General features: G+C 41.7%; 1 protein-coding gene across 1 annotated transcript in view; it reads right to left on the bottom strand.

Annotated features, from left to right (window-relative positions):
- Window positions 1–202: 202 nt before the first annotated feature.
- The window catches only part of STAU2 (staufen double-stranded RNA binding protein 2), a 317,711-nt gene continuing 300,253 nt past the window's right edge, over window positions 203–17,660 (bottom strand). The window contains exons 15-16 of the mRNA XM_054595602.1: window positions 2,428–2,516; window positions 203–1,306 (exon numbers count right to left, since the gene is read on the bottom strand). Of these exons, the coding sequence (XP_054451577.1) occupies window positions 1,213–1,306; window positions 2,428–2,516 (183 nt within the window). The 3' untranslated portion in view covers window positions 203–1,212. The remainder of the gene's footprint in view (window positions 1,307–2,427; window positions 2,517–17,660) is intronic.

The following is a 17,660-nucleotide window of genomic DNA, read 5'->3' as shown; positions in this document are numbered from 1 at the left end:
AATGAGATGACGTGAGCTGGTCAGGAACCCAGCTCCGAGTCACCCGGGAGGTGGTTCTGCAGTTTCGCAGATACACATGGCTAGTGACAGGGATGTCCCCTAATGCCACTGCTGAGCAGGATGACTAGGCTGGGTGGTGGCCTTTGAGATGGGTTTCACTGAGGTGATTCTTAAGGGAATGAAAGAACGACAGTAACCACACTTCACACAGAAACCGACCAAATTTTTACTGCATTTGCTACACGCTGGATTCCAACATGCTGGTCCCAAGCGTGGCAGGCTACAAGCTGGCAAGACTTTAACGGCTCCTCCAACAGGCTCTCCCTTCCCCGCCAGGGACACTATTTATGTTGATCCTCCTCACTGTCCCAAGTCCAGAGGCAGTTATTAAAAACACTCTTTGATGCAAACAGTGAGTGGCTACAAGACACGAATGGGGGTAAGTGCGATTTCCGCCACAGGACGTGGAACCCAGAGAAATGGTTTGTAGAGGCAAGACGCCTCCTCGGTGGCTAAGAGTATTGCAGAGCTCAAAACGCACAAGTGATTTGTTTTTTAAATTCCTGGAGTATATTGAAACTAGTTGTTCCTAACATTATTTCATAGTTTTAATTAAATATCTGACCTGGTTTAAACCATGTTTGTTTGCATACATCTTTGAGTAGTATGCCTTAAAGTTATTCATGTTTATATAGAATGAAGGTTACAAATATCTGCATAAAAAGAGAAACTGTGTGACTCTATATGAAGACAACGACCATCACATTCCACAGCACGTCATTGGTTAATTTTTGAATTGTCAAGCATTATTTAAAACGAGAGAGAATATAACTGAACACAAGTGCCACGACAAAACAATCGTAACAACGGAACCAAACCCAATTTCTCTATTGATCATTTAAAAGCTTTACCTCTGTTTCTAACACTTTTCATTAACTGTTATTTTAAACTCCAGTAGCAGGATCAGATTTCTGCTGCCTCTGGACAAGTGAGTTATGATCTGATCTCAAGTTCCAAAGGAAATGCGCCAAGTTTTATTTTTCCCCAGTTGAATAAACAGTACTAGTGTGTATTATCTCTTGTGTTAGAATAGTGTTGTCTTCACATAAGACTCAAATAATGGTATTAGTCATTCATTTCCTTGAACACAGACACCCTCATGCGTGCTGACAGGTTTATAAGGATGCGGTGGCAGCGTGGTTCTGGGAGCTGCTAGATGCCGGACTTTGATTTCTTGCAGTCCTGAGCGGCGGAGCCTGGGTGTGTCTGGTTATTGTCCGCTTTCTCTCCCAGATGCTGGACTTGTCTGGAAGATTAATACATTAACAAGAGCTGAGGGTCCAGGGTTGCACATCTTCGACATGTTTATTAGCAGATGGCACACAGGATTCAAAGGTCACCACCAAAGTGACATTTTAAAGTGAAACAACAATATTTATGTTCAGATAGTCTACTGATGAGATCATGTGGAAATGGTTTTGATTAAATTAGCTTATAAATGGTTGTCAATCTATAGACAACTTAAAATGCCATGTCTGTTTACCAAATGTTTTCTTCTCGCACTCTCACCTTTTATCCATTAATGACAAAAGGCTGGTTTGGGGGAATACTTTAACTGTAGGGTCAGCATATCCAGTTTTTATATCCTGGGTTATATATGTATATGTGTATATATATTTTTTCATTCTAAAAATCTTACCTCCTGTGTGTGTTCTGAAATCTCACCTGCTATTATTACTGCTCTGAAAGAGTTTGGATTCCACTATGTAAATATAATTGCATTCAATTTCTTTACTATAAGTTTGGTCTCTTGAGAGACCTAAAATTCAGTGTCAGATAAGACCTTATATTCAATATCATTAAAAAAAAATAAAAGCTATGAGCTGGATTTTAGAAATACTTATTAGAGTGGCATTTTTGCCTTTGAAGCCCTTGGGAGCCACACTTCTGTGGCAACATGAGCTTGTGTTTTGTACAAAAAATGTGCAAAACCAAATGCAGCTGAGGGGAAGGAGAGTCACCCCTCAACTTCTTTTTCTTTCGCTCTGCTGTGCCCACAACTTAGCAGGAATGTGAGCCAAAATTTATAACTCAGAAGATGGTTTGGCCAGGAAATGCCCGACAGTGTGAAGTAAACACAAAATATGGTTAGTTTTGCAAGTCTCGTCAGTGAACAAAACACATAAATATTTCCAACAAAAGCACAAAAATGCAGAAATAATCATCAATTAGTAGATTAAAACTTTCACAGTCATACTGTAGGCTATGACCATATATACTTTCTCATTTATTTACATTAATTGTATTATGAATAATTTTATAAGATATGGGTATTAATGTCTTGAGTATTTACCTTATTATGATCTATATTTTATTTTTATAGTGACAAAATTATAAATGCAAAAATACAACACAAGAATTACTCACTTTTCAAGAGAACCTTTTTCAATATTCATTGTCCCTTCCATTGGATCCAGTCCTTGCTCAGAAAATTGTTTCAAGGCACTTAAAGCTGCCTAAAATGAAAACAAACACAAACTAACAAGGAGATCCATTCACTGACTTTAATATAATAATCAGGTAATTGTAAAAGAAAGCTGAGCTGAGATATTTAGTAAAGACTATCATTTTCATTACTCTAAATAAATAGTTTTTTACATCACTTAGCAATATTACATTTGAAAGCCTGGGTTATCATGGAGCAATATATATACTATGAGAGCTTTCTTTTTGGTGTGTGCTGGGGGAGGTGACGAGAGGAGTTTCCACAAGTCTCATGTCTTATTCTTTATCCATAGTATTATAAAATCACAGTGTTTTATCTGCAAATGTATTGTAGAAACACCTCCATAAACATAATATATATTGATGATGACTTTGCATAGTTTCTCCTCACTTTACTGAAACTACACATTCTCTTCCTCTAGATGTGAGAGCATCAGACTTTTCCAATTTGTGTACTCCTTCCAAAATTAACATAAAGGTATTGTTTAATTTTATAGACAGTGGGCCCCAACTAAGTCACGGAATGTGAGCAGAGAAATGAAGATGCTCATGCATGCGGAGGGGATGGTGTGACGGTATCCGGAACCTTCTCCCTCCTCCTGGGGCCCTGAGGAGACACGCCTGGCCATGGCAGAGCCTCCCAACAGGTTGATATGCCCGAGATGCGTGGGACGCTGAGGGATGCTGACAGGCTGGTGGAGCCTCGCTGAATAGCTGGGAGGCACCAAAAATGCGATGCTGATAAGATCTACATAACTTGTTGACACTCCTGTGCATGTTCCAAACTGTTATTTCTTTAAATAAGAATTTGGTTCTTCTTTTTCCCTCCCCCCAAACCCCACCACTTTTAAGCTCCATCAGAAGGGCTTTGTTGCGTCTGAGATAGGTGTGAGCAGCCAGGGGTGTTTGAATCTGGGAGATCCTGCTGGGTCACCCTTTGGTCGTCTGTATCTTCTCAACTGCCTTTGAAAAACTCTTGCAATTGCCCAGACTTTTATCTGCCGAGGGCCCCTTTTGGGTAGCTGACTAAGAGCATGATCCCTTTTACATTTCCTTATTCATAATATACTTTCTGGCTTTTAAGTTAATAGTTAATAGACTTTATTCTTTTGAGAGCAGTTTTAAGTTTACAGAAAAATGGAGGAAGGGGTACAGAGTTCCCATATGCCCTTTCCCCGCCCCAACACAGCGTCACCTATTATTAACATCCTGCATTAGCACAATACAGTTGTTGCAGGTGAGGAGCCAATACTGATACATTATCATTAACTAAAGACCACAGCTGACATGAGGGCTTACTCTTCATGTTGTACAGCCTATGGGTTTTGACAAATGCATAATGTTGTGAGTCTACCACTACAGTGTTATACAGAATGGTTTCTCTGCCCTAACAATTTCTTGTGTTCCATCTGTTCATCCCTCCTCCTTACCCTCTCTTCTCACCCCACTTATCCTTAACCACTGTTTTGGTTTTTTTTAACAGTCTCTACAGTTGCCTTTTCCAGAATTTCATACAGTTGGAATCATACAGTATGTAATCTTTTCAGATTGGCTTCTTTCACTTAGCAATGTGAATTTAAGGTTCTTCCATGTCTTTTCATGGCTTGATACTTCCTCTCTTTTTGATCACTGAACAACATTTCATTATAAGGATGTACTACCGTTTGTTTATCCACTTACCTATTGAGGGAAGTCTTGGTTTCTTTCAAGTTTTTTGGTGATTGTGAACGAAGCTGATATAAAATATCTGTGTGCAGATTTTTGTGTAATATTTATAATATTTTTCTCCCTTCTCTCTTGGTCTTTCTATTTTTTTAAATCACAACTCCTATATCCAATCCAAAGTAACAGTATGTCTTTTCCTTTTTCTTTAGACTATTCTTCCTTTCAGATCTCTGCACGGGTCTCCCTAGTTCAGATGTGCTGATCTGAATGACCACTCTGGTCTGCAACCCTGGCCTGGGTGTGTGGAGGCAGGGAGGGGCCACGATCAGGCTCTCTGTTTTCATATTATCTATCTCTATGAACCTGGAGTCCTCAGGGATGTCGGTGCCCTGCCCCTCTAACACTCCTGAACTTGGTCCATGCTCATAGTACATGGCAGCTGGCAAAGGTGCTGATGGCAGGTAGGCACTAACCTCAGCTGGGTAGGAGCAGTGTGGCTATCTCACTGGGGCACTGTTATGGGTTGAAATGTCTTCCTCCCAATTCATATATTAAAGTCCTAACCCCCAGTACCTTAGGATGCGGCCTTATTTGGAAATAGGGTCATTGCAGATATAATCATTTAAGATGAAGTCATAGGGTAGGGTTGGCCCTGATCCAATATGACCAATGTCCCTATAAAAAGAGGAAATTTGAACACAGACATACACAGCAAGAATGGTATGTGAAAAGGAAGGCGAAGGCTGGAGTGATGCGGCAGAAGCCAAAGAACGTCAAAGATTACCAGCCAACTGCCAGAGGCTGGAGAGAGGCTTGGAACAGATTCCCACTCTCAGTCTCAGATGGAACCAACCCTGCTGACACCTTGTTCTTGGATTTTCAGCCTCTAGAACTGTGAGGCAATAAATTTCTGTTGATGAAGCCACTCCTCAACACTTTGGTACTTTGTTATGGAAACTCTGACAAACTAATACAGGTACACCACAATTCCTCTTTAAGGATATTAGGACCTTTTTCTCCTCTCATGTTTCCTTTTATCTTTTTATTATAAAAATAGTTTTTCATTATAGAAAAGTGATAATATGTAGACAGGCAAAAAAAAAAAGTGAAAATATTCACAGTCCCACCTGCCATTCACAACTTGGTGCCTGCCTTTCTGTATCCTTTTCTATCCTCTCCCCAGATGGACATACTGTACCCCAGATTATACCTGAATGCTGTTGGATAACCTGCCCTTTTTTTGTGGACAGGAGCAGTTTTCCATAGCAACAGAAACATTTCAGTTGCATCACTTTCCATGACTGCACAGTACCTGCTGGCTGCATGTGCCCTTCTATATCTAACCAATCCCTGCTGTTGGATCTTCAGGCCACTTTCAATTTTTAAGGTGTTATTAACATAGCACCAAGGTTCCTCACAGTTAAATCTTTGTGTACCATCTCAATAATTTCTTTATGACAAGTTCCTAGAAACTGAATTTCTGTGTCAAAAAGCAAGCACATTTTAAAGACTGGTCTCTCAGCCCTTGGCAAGGCTGTGTCACATCAGCAGTATGAGAGCATCTGTTTCTCCAGGAGCTTCTGGAATTATCTCTCAGAACCACTGTGTGGATCATTCAAGCTTTTTGTCATTGTATGGCCTTCTCGGGCGACTATACTGAGAGAAGTCCTGTAGATGTGGACATTCTTGTGGGCTTGTTACATGAACCTGAGCTCTGCAGTCTCACCTCATACCCGTGTGTGAGAAGTGAAGAGCCAGGCCACTCACTATTGAGCTCCAAAGACCAATCCATGCCTGAACTTTCCAGATAGCACAGCGTTGTGGAGCAGGCTAACAGCCTTAGAGTTCTTTGTATATTCAACAGTTTTGAACAAATGAAAAACTATTTTGGTCTGATCCATTAATATGTGATTTGTTGGCAGGAATGCAGATTTTTTAAATCAATTTCTTCCCAAATGGATTATCACAGAAGGCTAATCAATGCCTGGAAATTTAAATGTGCAGTGTGATATTGCTGAACGAGACCCTTGGGTGTCCCAGGGCTTCTTGTTCCTGATCTATTCCCAACAAGGCCAAAATGACAACCAAAACCAAATTTTTAAAAAAGTTAAAGAAAATCATGTATGGGCTAATTGTAGCCCATCTTCACAAGTTTCTTTTGGAATAGTTGGTTCCCAGGGTTGCCTGAACACCAGGAACCAAATTTCTTGTTTCACCAAATCCAAAACCTGGTGACACCTGTTCTCTACCATCCAAAAAGAGATGCACATATGAGATAAAGGCCAGGTCTCAGGTAGCAGGTTCAATGTTTCACATCTTGCAAAATCTTCTGGATGATTTTATGAACATGTCAGGCAGGTCTCTGGGCACTGTCAAAATGCCTGTCATCACTCAAAGAATGTCCTTCAGGCTAGAATGGCGGTGAGCTCTTTCACTCGATGCCACGAATGGATTTTCAGAATTCCTGCATGGCTGCTTCCCTCCACAGGTATGCTTAAAGGTTTCCAAATAACATTCTTTTATCTATTTGATGAGATAATTCAACCCACATCTTATTGATAACCCTGACTACAATCACTTATAAATATGAGAAGACTTCTTGTTAATTTATAAAAAGCAATGAAGACAGTTTATCTTCTCTGTAAACAGTAAGAGCTACCATTTCATGCATATCACACTCTCCCATAGTTGTGAGACCTGGCGCTTTACTTGGTGACCTCAGATGTTAGCATAGCCCAGCCAGGTAGGTTAGCCTACCCATTAGGAATTCGGCAGCCTCCTCAAGGTCACACAGCTATTAACTGGCAAGCAGAGGTTTGAACCCAGCCCACATTCTTGATCACATTGCTTTATTTCATCCAAACTGAAACACTGATCACATTCAGCGTGCCCAATTTCAATGTAGCTCCTTTCAATACCATGATTGCAAAGTCACCCTTTCTACATCTCTTCCAATGCTCATTCTGTTAGTTACTTCCCACAATAACTACTTGAAGTAAGCTCATACAATTATTTTCATTTTCTAGGAAAGAGATTCATTAATTTGTGGAATTACACAGTCGTTTTTTCCAGCCTCCAGGCTTCTTGTGGACCCTGGGTTGACTTCTGAGGCTTAGTTCAGCACTTTGGTAACACATGCTGTTTGGGCTAAAACTAAATTGTTACAGTAATTATTTTGTCACTTAGAATTACCCAAGGACATGATTCTCCATTTCTTAACCTCCTGAGAGTACCCAGTCTCTCCCTCCCTTCATTTGCCTCCCTCCTCCTCTATTGTCTAGGGAGAGTTTTCATCTATCACAGTCCTGGGGTTACTGACAGGAGTTAGCAACAAGCTTCAGGGTTTGGCTGGGGGTGCAGGATGCAGGGTACACAGTGAGAGGAAGTGCTGGGATTGCAAAGGTGAAATGGACAGAGAAAGCGAATGAAGAGTTTGGCTATGATTTATAGTGAGCGAGAAGCCCTATGTGTTTAGGAAAGTAAAGCCAGACAAAGGTTGCCCACCAGCTGCCTCCTCTTACAGGTAGGTAATGACAGACCACTTGCCCAGCTTCTTCCTCCCCCACCTTGTCACAGCCCCACCTTCACCATCCACTACTTTCCCAGAAAAGACACCTTACAGATTAAAAAATTCCACGGAATGAGCTGGAATTTTGCTTCCCTTTCCTACAGCAAAATGCTCCAACAATAGGATTATGTAGTAACACCTGAAATAGCCACTTTTCATTTAGCAAGATCTGATTAACAACCATTTCAAAGAACAATGTACAATGGAATGGCTTTGATGGACAAACACTAAAATTTAACAGTCCACAAAAATGTTTCACTCTTGTACTTCCAGAGGATGGTAAAGTCAACAAAATCCCTGAGTTTCAACTGCAGGAACTGAATAAATTCTTACTTGTTAGAAGCTAGGTGCTTAATAGAAATTAAGAACATATTGTAAATATGCTACCTAATATTAAATAAGGACACTTTGTGAGGGGAAAATCAAATAGCCTTCATTTGGGAATACATATGGAAAGCCTGATGAAGGAACAAGTTATGCATTGTCTAACACTGGAGGGAAAATATATAAGAAGATACTGTCTGCAGCTCCCCCTTCTGCAGGGACAATTTGCTGTGTGATCAGCGTGAACTAATCTTGGGGAGCTGTGGGAAAGAGGTAAATCTGGGTTCCTTAATGAGGAACATCCTGAATGATCTTAAACCCAAGTGTGTACCTTCCCACACCCTGAATTCTCCATTTGGCTTTGGCCATAAACAAACAGACAACTAATGATTTCATTTCCAAGGTCAGAAAATGTTTTCCTACCAAGTTCAAACAAACTCACTCAGCATCCACTTGTATGTTACCACATCTACCAACTGGGATTGTAAATTTTAGCTCTATGACAATTTATATGTTGTGGAATTTTTTTTTAAAAGATATATTCAAAGCAACACACGTAGCTTCATTTGAATGGAGAACAATTAAAGTATTTTAAAGAAATGAATGATATTTCCCTTTTTCTTCCTGTTTTTTTCTGTTCAACACTTGTATCCATGTGTGCGTGCACACACGCACGTTTCCCTTAGAGGAGGGCATCTGCATAGATACACAGATATATTTTTGTCCCCAAAACATTTTACAACTGTTTTGTTAGTAAGGCACCACAGGTTCTAAAACAGATGTTGCCACCATTTCATGGATCACTTGTTTTGTGTGTAGTTATAGCAATGCCAGAAACATGATGCCTATTAAGATACTTTTTCCATGGCTGTTGGTTGGTCTTGGTTTGCACATGTCGGGGTGTGTGTGTGTGTGTGTGTGTGTGTGTGTGTGTGTTGTGTGTGTGTTTACAGAATAGAGGTGAGTCTTTTTCCAGCCATTTCTGTAATTTCTAACTTTCCTCTTGTCAATTAGCAAATTGTATTGAAATTCATATGTATTCTTCCTGCTCCCTTCTTCAGGAATTAATAGTTGGAATGGTGGTATAGCAGTATTAAGTCATTCTTTGAGAGACAACAGTGGTATTCATTAGCAAATGTGAATTTAAACTCATCCTCTCATGACACAGCTCTTTTGGAGTCTTTGAATCTGATGTCCAATGGATCCTTTTATTTCCTGTTTTTCCATTTCACACTTTTCCCACAGATTTCACAGCCTGAATCCTAGAAGCATACGGTGGTTCCCATTAAAGCCAATGGTGACCACACAAGTCTGAATGTGGCCTTCATTCTTAAGTAAGCGTCCAAGGGTTGTTCTGTTTTGCCTACTGTGCTTGCACCTGCAGAACTCTTCTTGGGAGCAGATCTAAGTGCTTGGCGCATTTCAGAAAACACTAGTGGTCAGAGATGCAGCTCATTAAAGGAGTCTGCTTCAATGAGAAAAAGATAGGCTTCAAAGTGCAAATATCTTCACCTGCAGTTGAGCACTTTTCTACCTTTCATCCCAATAATCTTTGAGACTCACTCTATATTAAATTACCAAATGACTGGAAAACGAGAAAAGTTCCTTCAGTAGGCCTAAATGCCTGTTGCCCAAAGAATGAATCTTAATGTTTCTAAGTTATCATTTTCTGGTTTTGAATGGTCTATAACAAAACACCAAGTCTCTGTATGAAATAAGAGAAACTAAAAACAGAAAATTATTTTTAAGTTTTACTGAATTATAATAGAATCCTCAATCTATTACATGCCAGAAGACTCCAGTGATAGGACTTTAAAAATAAAATGAAAACAGGATTACAATGAGCTTTAATGAAATCACTTGCTGTCAGCTTTCTAATAACTTCATTATAACCCACAAGTTCAATTTATGCTTCCATAATCCTATTGGTTCAGGCAATTGCCATAAAATTGATGATTTATAAAATGGCTCACTGTTGGAACAAAAGGCTGTCAGCCTGCAAAGGTGATGGCTACTCACTGTAAAAAAAATGGGGGGAGAATGGCGGTGTTGGCAGATAGGTGAAGTTTAGGCAGTCTGCTAAAGCAAAGAACAGGAAGTTTGATTCTAGAATGTGAATAATTAGTACAAAATTGGGTACTTGAACTACAGACGTAGCCGTCACCTTTATTTCTTGGTCAGTCTCTTAGGTTGGATAATCCATGTAGTTGTCAGCCTTGGCAATAATAGTCAAATTTACTGCAGGATCAACTGTGCCAACAAATGCTTCCAGGATGTTTAGAATAAACTTGAGCGGCAGTCTCCATGTTGCCATGTCGTCCTCCAACCACGATTTTTCTGTTTACCAATATCATTCCTTTTAAAATTTCTGTGTCATCCTCTATTTCATTACTTTTAATTCAATGAAAAGTCCCCTTTGTAATGGCGCTTCACCATGGCATTGACACACAGCACGCATGACTCTGTGCTTGACAGGATATTGCCCCCAGAGCATCCATGCCTAATTTCCAGGATCAAAGCACGTTACCTCACATGGTGACGGTGACTTTGCAGATAGAACTGAGGTATGAGCACTGAGATGAAGAGATTATCCTTGATTATCCAAGAGGTTTCAATCTAATTACACCTTAAAATCAGAGAACTCTCCAGGCTTTGGTCAGAAAAATGTGGCTGGGAAAAAAATGGTCAGAGAAATGCAAGGTTGTTCATTTTGAAGATGGAGGAAAGGAAACACTGCCATGAAATGTAGTAGCCTCTAGAGAGTGGAAAAGGCAAGAAGATCAGTTCACTGCCCCCTCCTAAAGAACTGTTGACACTTTGATTTTAGCCCAGTGAGACCCCTTCCAGAACTTTACAGAACTTCAAGATAATACATAGTGTTGTGTTATAGCAGCAAGATAAAACTAATACATTTTCCCTGTCATCCGATCAAGGAAGGGGAAAGGGCATGGCATTTGGAGTGTGGTCAGGCCTAGACTGCAGTGCCATCTGTACTGCAGCAGACCAGCTGTGTGCCTTTACGCAGCTCCCTGTAACTCCCTGAGCCTTCCTCTTCACCTATGAATTAGAGACTACACCACTTACTGCCTTGGACTGTTGGAGGGGTTAATGCCTGGCTCATAGTGGTGTTTAATACATGAGGGCTTTTATTACACATCTTTCTTTCTTGAGCCCAAATTCAATCACAACATTCTTTATACTCTCTATCTCCATGTTAATTTATGTCCAGTTTCCTGTGCATTTCTATTTTTTTTTCTAGCACATTGTTCACCTACCTCTGTTCCTAAGAGAAGCCTATTATTATGCCTCTTCTGTAATGAAAAGTCATTAATTATTTCCAGCCTCAGAATAACTTTCCATATCCTTGGCCTGGCGTTTAAGGCTCTCCATCAGCTGGCTCCATTATACCTCACAACCTCATTTACCATGATTTCGTTACAGCGTGTGGCCCGCAAAATGCCAGTCACCAGCCTCAGGGACACGTAGCAGGTGTCAGGGTCAGCAGCCAGCTCACTGGCCACACACTAACATTTCACAGGCCTTGTCCTGGTCTACCTCCTGCCTGCTGTAGACATTTGAGTCTTTTCAACTTCCCAGGATGGAATGTCCCCGATTTCCAGCCTGTCTCCCACCTAGGAATTTCTGACAGCCTTTGCCATTTGCTTCCCTGAACTGTGAATTGTCTTCAATGTGTTTATATCCTGTCTCCCAGGTAGTTGGTCAACCCTTGGCTGGTGGAGCCATTTTTCCTGTTTGAAATCATCACAACATGTTTACAGAACATCTTCAAGGAATATTCCTTGACAGATTATCCATCAGCTTCCATCTGAAGCGACCCCAAACAGGCAAGTGTTAGCAGACCCCTTTCCTGTTTCTGCTTTTTCTGTCCTCTCCATGTTGTCAACCTGAGCATGGCTTTCCCCGGAAGAAGCCAAAGCTTCTCTCCATCAACGTTCTCTCTCCTCTTCTTATGCCCTGATCCACAGGCTCTGTGGCCAACATGCCATAGGATAAACAACCTCAGGAAAGCAGGGTGGGGTGGTATGTACCCATGTAAGAGAAGGTCCTCCTGCCCCACAGTTTACCTCCGAGAAATACAGGTGACAGTTACTGTCTTATCAAAACATCAGTCATTTGGACTTTAGCTCCTGTCCCATTTGAGGGTGGCCACCAATGCTTCTCCCTCCCCGAGTCAGTGTGAGGTGTACACAGGAAGTGCCTGGGAAACCCCAGCTGGGAGGACCCCACAAGGGAGCTTTGCCTAAGGCCTCGAGGTGGCACATCCTTAAACTGAGGACCAGAGTGGAGCCTCTTGCACCTGAAGGGAGCCTGGCTCTGCAGGGTAATCGGGACTGGATACTGCAGCAGGGCAGGGCCCAGAGTTGACCTTCTCCTCTGTCCCCAAAGTGTCCTTAGCCTCTTACTGATACCTGATTTATATATGTGTGTATGTACTCACTTTTAAAAATAAAAGTTCCAAACATTCACAAAAGTACAAAGAAAAGTGTACTGAACCCCATGTACCTATCACTTGGATCAAGAACAATCAGTATTTTGCCAACCTTGTTTCATGTACTTCATGTTTGTCCTGTAATATTCCCAAGTATCAAATAGTGATATACACCATGATCACACTTACCAAAATTAACAATAAATCCTTCTTGTCATCACAATACCCAAGTCAAGTTAAACTTTCCCTGAGAGCCTCAAAGATAGCTTTTAAAGTCACTTTTCAAATCTCTATCCCAATAGTTCCCGCAGTACATTTGATTGATCTTTTGAGATTCAGGAGTCCTATGGTAGGCAGAATAATGGCTTCCAAAGATGTCCTTGTCCTAAGCCCCATCCATATCTGTGAATGTTACTTTACAAGGGACTTTGCAAGTGGGATTAAATTAAGGACCTTGAGATGGGTCAATTAGCTGGTGAGTCCAATCTAATTAGGGGTCCCTAAAATTAGAGAACCCTTCCCAGCCCTGGTCAGAGATTGAGACAGGAGGACGGAATATGGGCCAGGGGGGTATGTCATTACTGGCTGTGGGATGTCGGAAGCATATAGAAGCCGGAAGTGGTGAGGATGCACTGATTCTTCTCCAGGACCTCTAGAAAGGAACTCAGCCACTCTAATGCCTTGGTTTTAGCCCAGGGAGACTGCATCTGATTTCTGGCTACAGAACTGTAAGATAGTACCATTGTGTTATTTTAAACCACCATTCCTTTGACAGGGAACGGAAAGTCCCACCGAGGTGTAAATGTGTGATGCCAGATTTTTTCCTGACACCAGGCCAGGGCTGGGCAGAGGAGAAGATACAGGGCCTGACTGAGACGCCCAGAAAATGGGAGCCTGGGGGTCTGAGAAGAAATGGGGCCGGCTGTGCAGGGTAGCACTTCAGATACTGCAGGGGGCTCTCTGCCGCCACCTCAGGCAAGAACAGAAGAGCCGGCCACCCATCTGAAAGCAGGCTTTACACTAAGATCCAGTCACTTTTTGCATAAAATCTTTGCAGACCTGGCCCTTTACTTGGGGACCTAGGCACCACTCCCCAACGGTCACATGACCAATGGTAATGATCTCGTTATGCTCTATGCTGGGCTCCTCTCTGATCCTCGCCCACGACAAGCTCTTTCTCACCTCAGGGATTCACACTGGCCGGTCCCTACAGCCAGCTCTTCTCATGTCAGCCCTCAGGTCTCAGCTCTGGGGAGGCCACCCTGACCATTCCACTTAGAGTGCACCCCACTGACACCCAACAGATCACATAACCTTGTTCATTGTCCTCATAACACTTGCCACAATCTGTGGTTCTTTCCTAGAGGGAGGGGCCTGGTCTATATGCTGCATGACTGGGTACCATCATTCATTCCACAAATATTTATGAGAGCCAGGCACTGGGAAAACGAGATGAACCCACACAGTCCCTGCCATTGATGGCATGTTTGCAGCAGAGAGAAAATCATGGAGACAATGCCAGGTTAGCAGGATGGTTGCTGTGAAGAATACATGATAGTAACACCAAGAAAGGGCACTCAGATCTCCCTGGAGAAAATACAGTCACAGAGAAGTAGCATTTGGGGTGAGATGTAGGGCAAACAGCACTTTTTCTGGGAGGCAAACAGTGAGAGGAGGGTATTCTCAGCAGAGGGAGCTGGGGGTGAGAACTGGGGGGCATGGGAAGTGTCCTGGGAAATTTTAAATTGTTGTATAGAAAAGGAGGCATGTTATCCTGGTGGCAGGCTGAGCCAATCCCAAGGGGTAGAAGCCACAGGCAAATGGATTAGGTCTCAAAATGGGAAGGAGGCTGGTTTCCAAGTTATGCTGGACACTGAGGTAAGACAGGGGCACACCCATGGCCTGGATCATCTGTCACATGGGGGGCGATGCTAGCAGGCAGGTGGCTGGGAAGGCTCTCTTGTCTCTCATCTTTCTGATACTCTAGTCAGGCCTCACAGGGAAAGAGCACCAGCATATTTTCAGGATGAGAAAGATTGTTGGAGAGGAGGTATTTAGAATTTGTAACATGTTTTAAGTATGGATTACAGGTAAAGCTGAGTTTTCCCTGAAAGGGGTAAGAATTTGGACCTGAGTTTTACCATTGGTCATGTGACCATTGTCCATCCCTGCTGTTTCTCAACATCTCCATTTAGAAGACGGAATCAGTAAAACTATTACAGGAATTAACTGATGGATGTATCTGGCACAGATGTCCTGGAGGTGTGTGCTGTATACAGTGCTGTGTAAAATTGTTGAACAACTGACCTCACTGCATAATCTCCACCTTCTTGCTTACTTCTCTGAGGCTGGGCTGCACAGTGGTTAGAAGCCAGGATCTGAAGCTTCACAAATGTGGGCCCATGACTGACTGCCTCCCCCTCTTACTAGCCTCAATGCCTTGGGCAAGTAATAATCTCCACTATGAAATGATATTGCATCATGTGCTGATGGCACTCATTTTGTTCTAAGGAGGCTTACATTTCTAACTCATTTAATCATTATAGTAGCCACAAGTAGGCTTGATCTTCATCCCCAGTTAAAATGTTGATACAGAGACATAGATAAAGTAATTTATGCAACATCACATGGCTAAATCTTGATAGACCTGGAATTTGGAACTAGATGGCCTGGTTCTTGAGCTGAATTCTTTTTTATTTTATTTTTATTATTTTATTGATTTTTTAGGTCAGAGAGAAGAAAGAAGAGAGAGGGAAAAAAACACTGATTTGTTGTTCTATTTATTTATCCATTCATTGGTTGATTCCTATCTGTGCCCTGACTGGCACAACCTTGGCGTACCAGGACAACACTGTAACTGAGCTATCTGGCCAGGACCTAGAGCCAAATTCTTAACTACGACAATAAGTCCTCACTTAATATCACCTATAGGTGCTGTGACTTTAAGTGAAAAGACATATAACAAAACCATCTTTACCATAGGCTAATCGATAAGAACAAGAGTTAAGTTCCACGGTATCTCATCAACTTTATAGTGAAATGACATTATTTGAGGATGTGTTGTATATTGCGCCACCTCTCAATTCAGAGAGAGGACATACCATATGAGTGGTCAAGAAATAGCATGAGGAAGCCCAAGGCATGGTGCTTGCAAAAGCCAGAGTCTGAGTGCAGACTCTGAGAACATGGGCCTCCCTCTTTAATCCAGGCCCTAACTTCCAGTTCCACTCTCCTGAGCTGTGGTCTTCAGAGCAGTGGAGGGGATGGGAGTTGACAAGCTGCAGAACTGGTGGCAAAGGCTCTGAACCTGTCTGGGTGGGCAGGTGAGTGGTGGCTCCAGCTGGACTTGTAAGCATGACTGACCTCTATAGGAGGACCTTTTAGGTGAGGTCAAGATTTGGAACTAGCCTAATTCAAAGTCAATGTCAAGGCTGGAACCCAGAAAGCTTGGGACCAGTTACTCACTAAGGTAATCAGAAACTATAAATGAATGTTAATCAGCAACTTCACACTTTTCCCTAATATTACAAGGTTAGATGCTTTGGTTTCTGGGACCTCCAGCACTGTTCCCTTTCCTCTGATGTCATAGGACACCTCTTCTCAGTCTCTGGCTGCTGGCTTTTCCTTCATCCTAGCTTTTCAGTCCATCTTGGACCTCTTATCTTTTCTATCAATAAGCTCTCCCTCGATGATTTCATTGAAGCCAATGGCTTAAATCCCTTATAAATACAGATGGCTCCAAATTCCCATCTTCAGGCTAGCCTTCTGCCCTACAGTTCACACATGTGACTGACTACCTGGTGGAGTTCTCTACTTTGGTATCTAGTAAGCATTTCAAACCTGCCCAAATTCTAACTATTGATGATCATTCCCCAAATTACTCCTCACCTGGGAAATGAAATCCTCATTCCATCAGTTGCTCAGGCAAAAACCCCTAGGAATCAACCTCACTCACTTTTCTCTTTCACCTCCCACATCAATCCATTAGTGAGTTCTGATGGTTCTTTTTTGAAATGTATCCAGAACCTAACTCCTAAAGACTCCCTTCCGAATATCCAGAGAGAAGGGTGCAAAATGTAAATGAGTACAGGTCATGACCCTACTGAAAACCCTCTAGTGGCTCTTAGAACAGTACCCCAATTTCGGTTTTAGGCCCCAAAGCCCTTTGTGACCCCACCCCAACTACAGCTCCAGTCTCATCATCTACGACACTCTCCCAAGCCCACGGAGCTCAGCCACATCAACCTCTTTGCCCTTTGTAGACCCTGAGTTCATTCCTGTCTCAGGGACTTTCATATGATTTTCCCCAGACCCAGGACTCTCCTCAAGTTCCTCATGTGGCTCACCCTTACTTCACCCAGATCAGCACTCAGTTGTCACCCCTCGCCTCTCCCACTGGACATAAAGAAGCTGAACCACCCACTCCTGGCCTGACATTCTCACAGCTCCTCACATTGCTGAAGTTTTAGTGCTATTGTTTGTATAAGTTGTATACATTTAGCCATTTACAAGTTTATTGTCCACTTTCCCATCAGAACGTGAGTTCTATGAGGGGAGAGTTTTGTCTTGTTTGTTCATTGCTAAATACTCAGCACCCAGAATAATACAGGCTCATAAATACTTACTGGTTGAATGATTAAACAAATGAATGAATGTCTAAAAGCAGTTACCATTTTCAAGAATACCTAGCCACCTCCTATACATAGTTTTATTAATTCTCAGAACTTCCCTCTGGAAATTAGGGAGTAGATCATTTTCCCCATTTATTGAAACCTGGAACTGACCATCCATTTGATACTTAAAGACTAATTATTCAGCTGGAATAAGCAACTGCTAAATGGTTTCCAAATGAAGAAAGTTAAACATCATGATAGATCTCCAATGTGGGTGTTCTCACATGTTGTAAATTTATTTTATGCCAATTGCAGCATTGCAACTTTGGAAGCAATTTTATTGGAACTAACTTTAATTTTTCCTAGAAAGTACTAATATTTTTAAACTATGAAAAGTCACTGTAAAATTCAAGAGTAAACTATATCTTCTTTTTCTCATTACAATGGAAAGAAAAGCACATCACAAATAATATGTATTACACTTCATTTGGTAATTTTCAGAAACTCCATTAAAAGTAATTTAAAAAATCTATGG

This window comes from Pteronotus mesoamericanus, unplaced genomic scaffold, assembly GCF_021234165.1.
Source record: "Pteronotus mesoamericanus isolate MK-2021 breed Mesoamerican mustached bat unplaced genomic scaffold, CSHL_Meso_final scaffold_54, whole genome shotgun sequence".
NCBI classification, from domain to species: Eukaryota; Metazoa; Chordata; class Mammalia; order Chiroptera; family Mormoopidae; genus Pteronotus; species Pteronotus mesoamericanus.
This window is presented reverse-complemented; position numbering and strand designations above follow the sequence as displayed.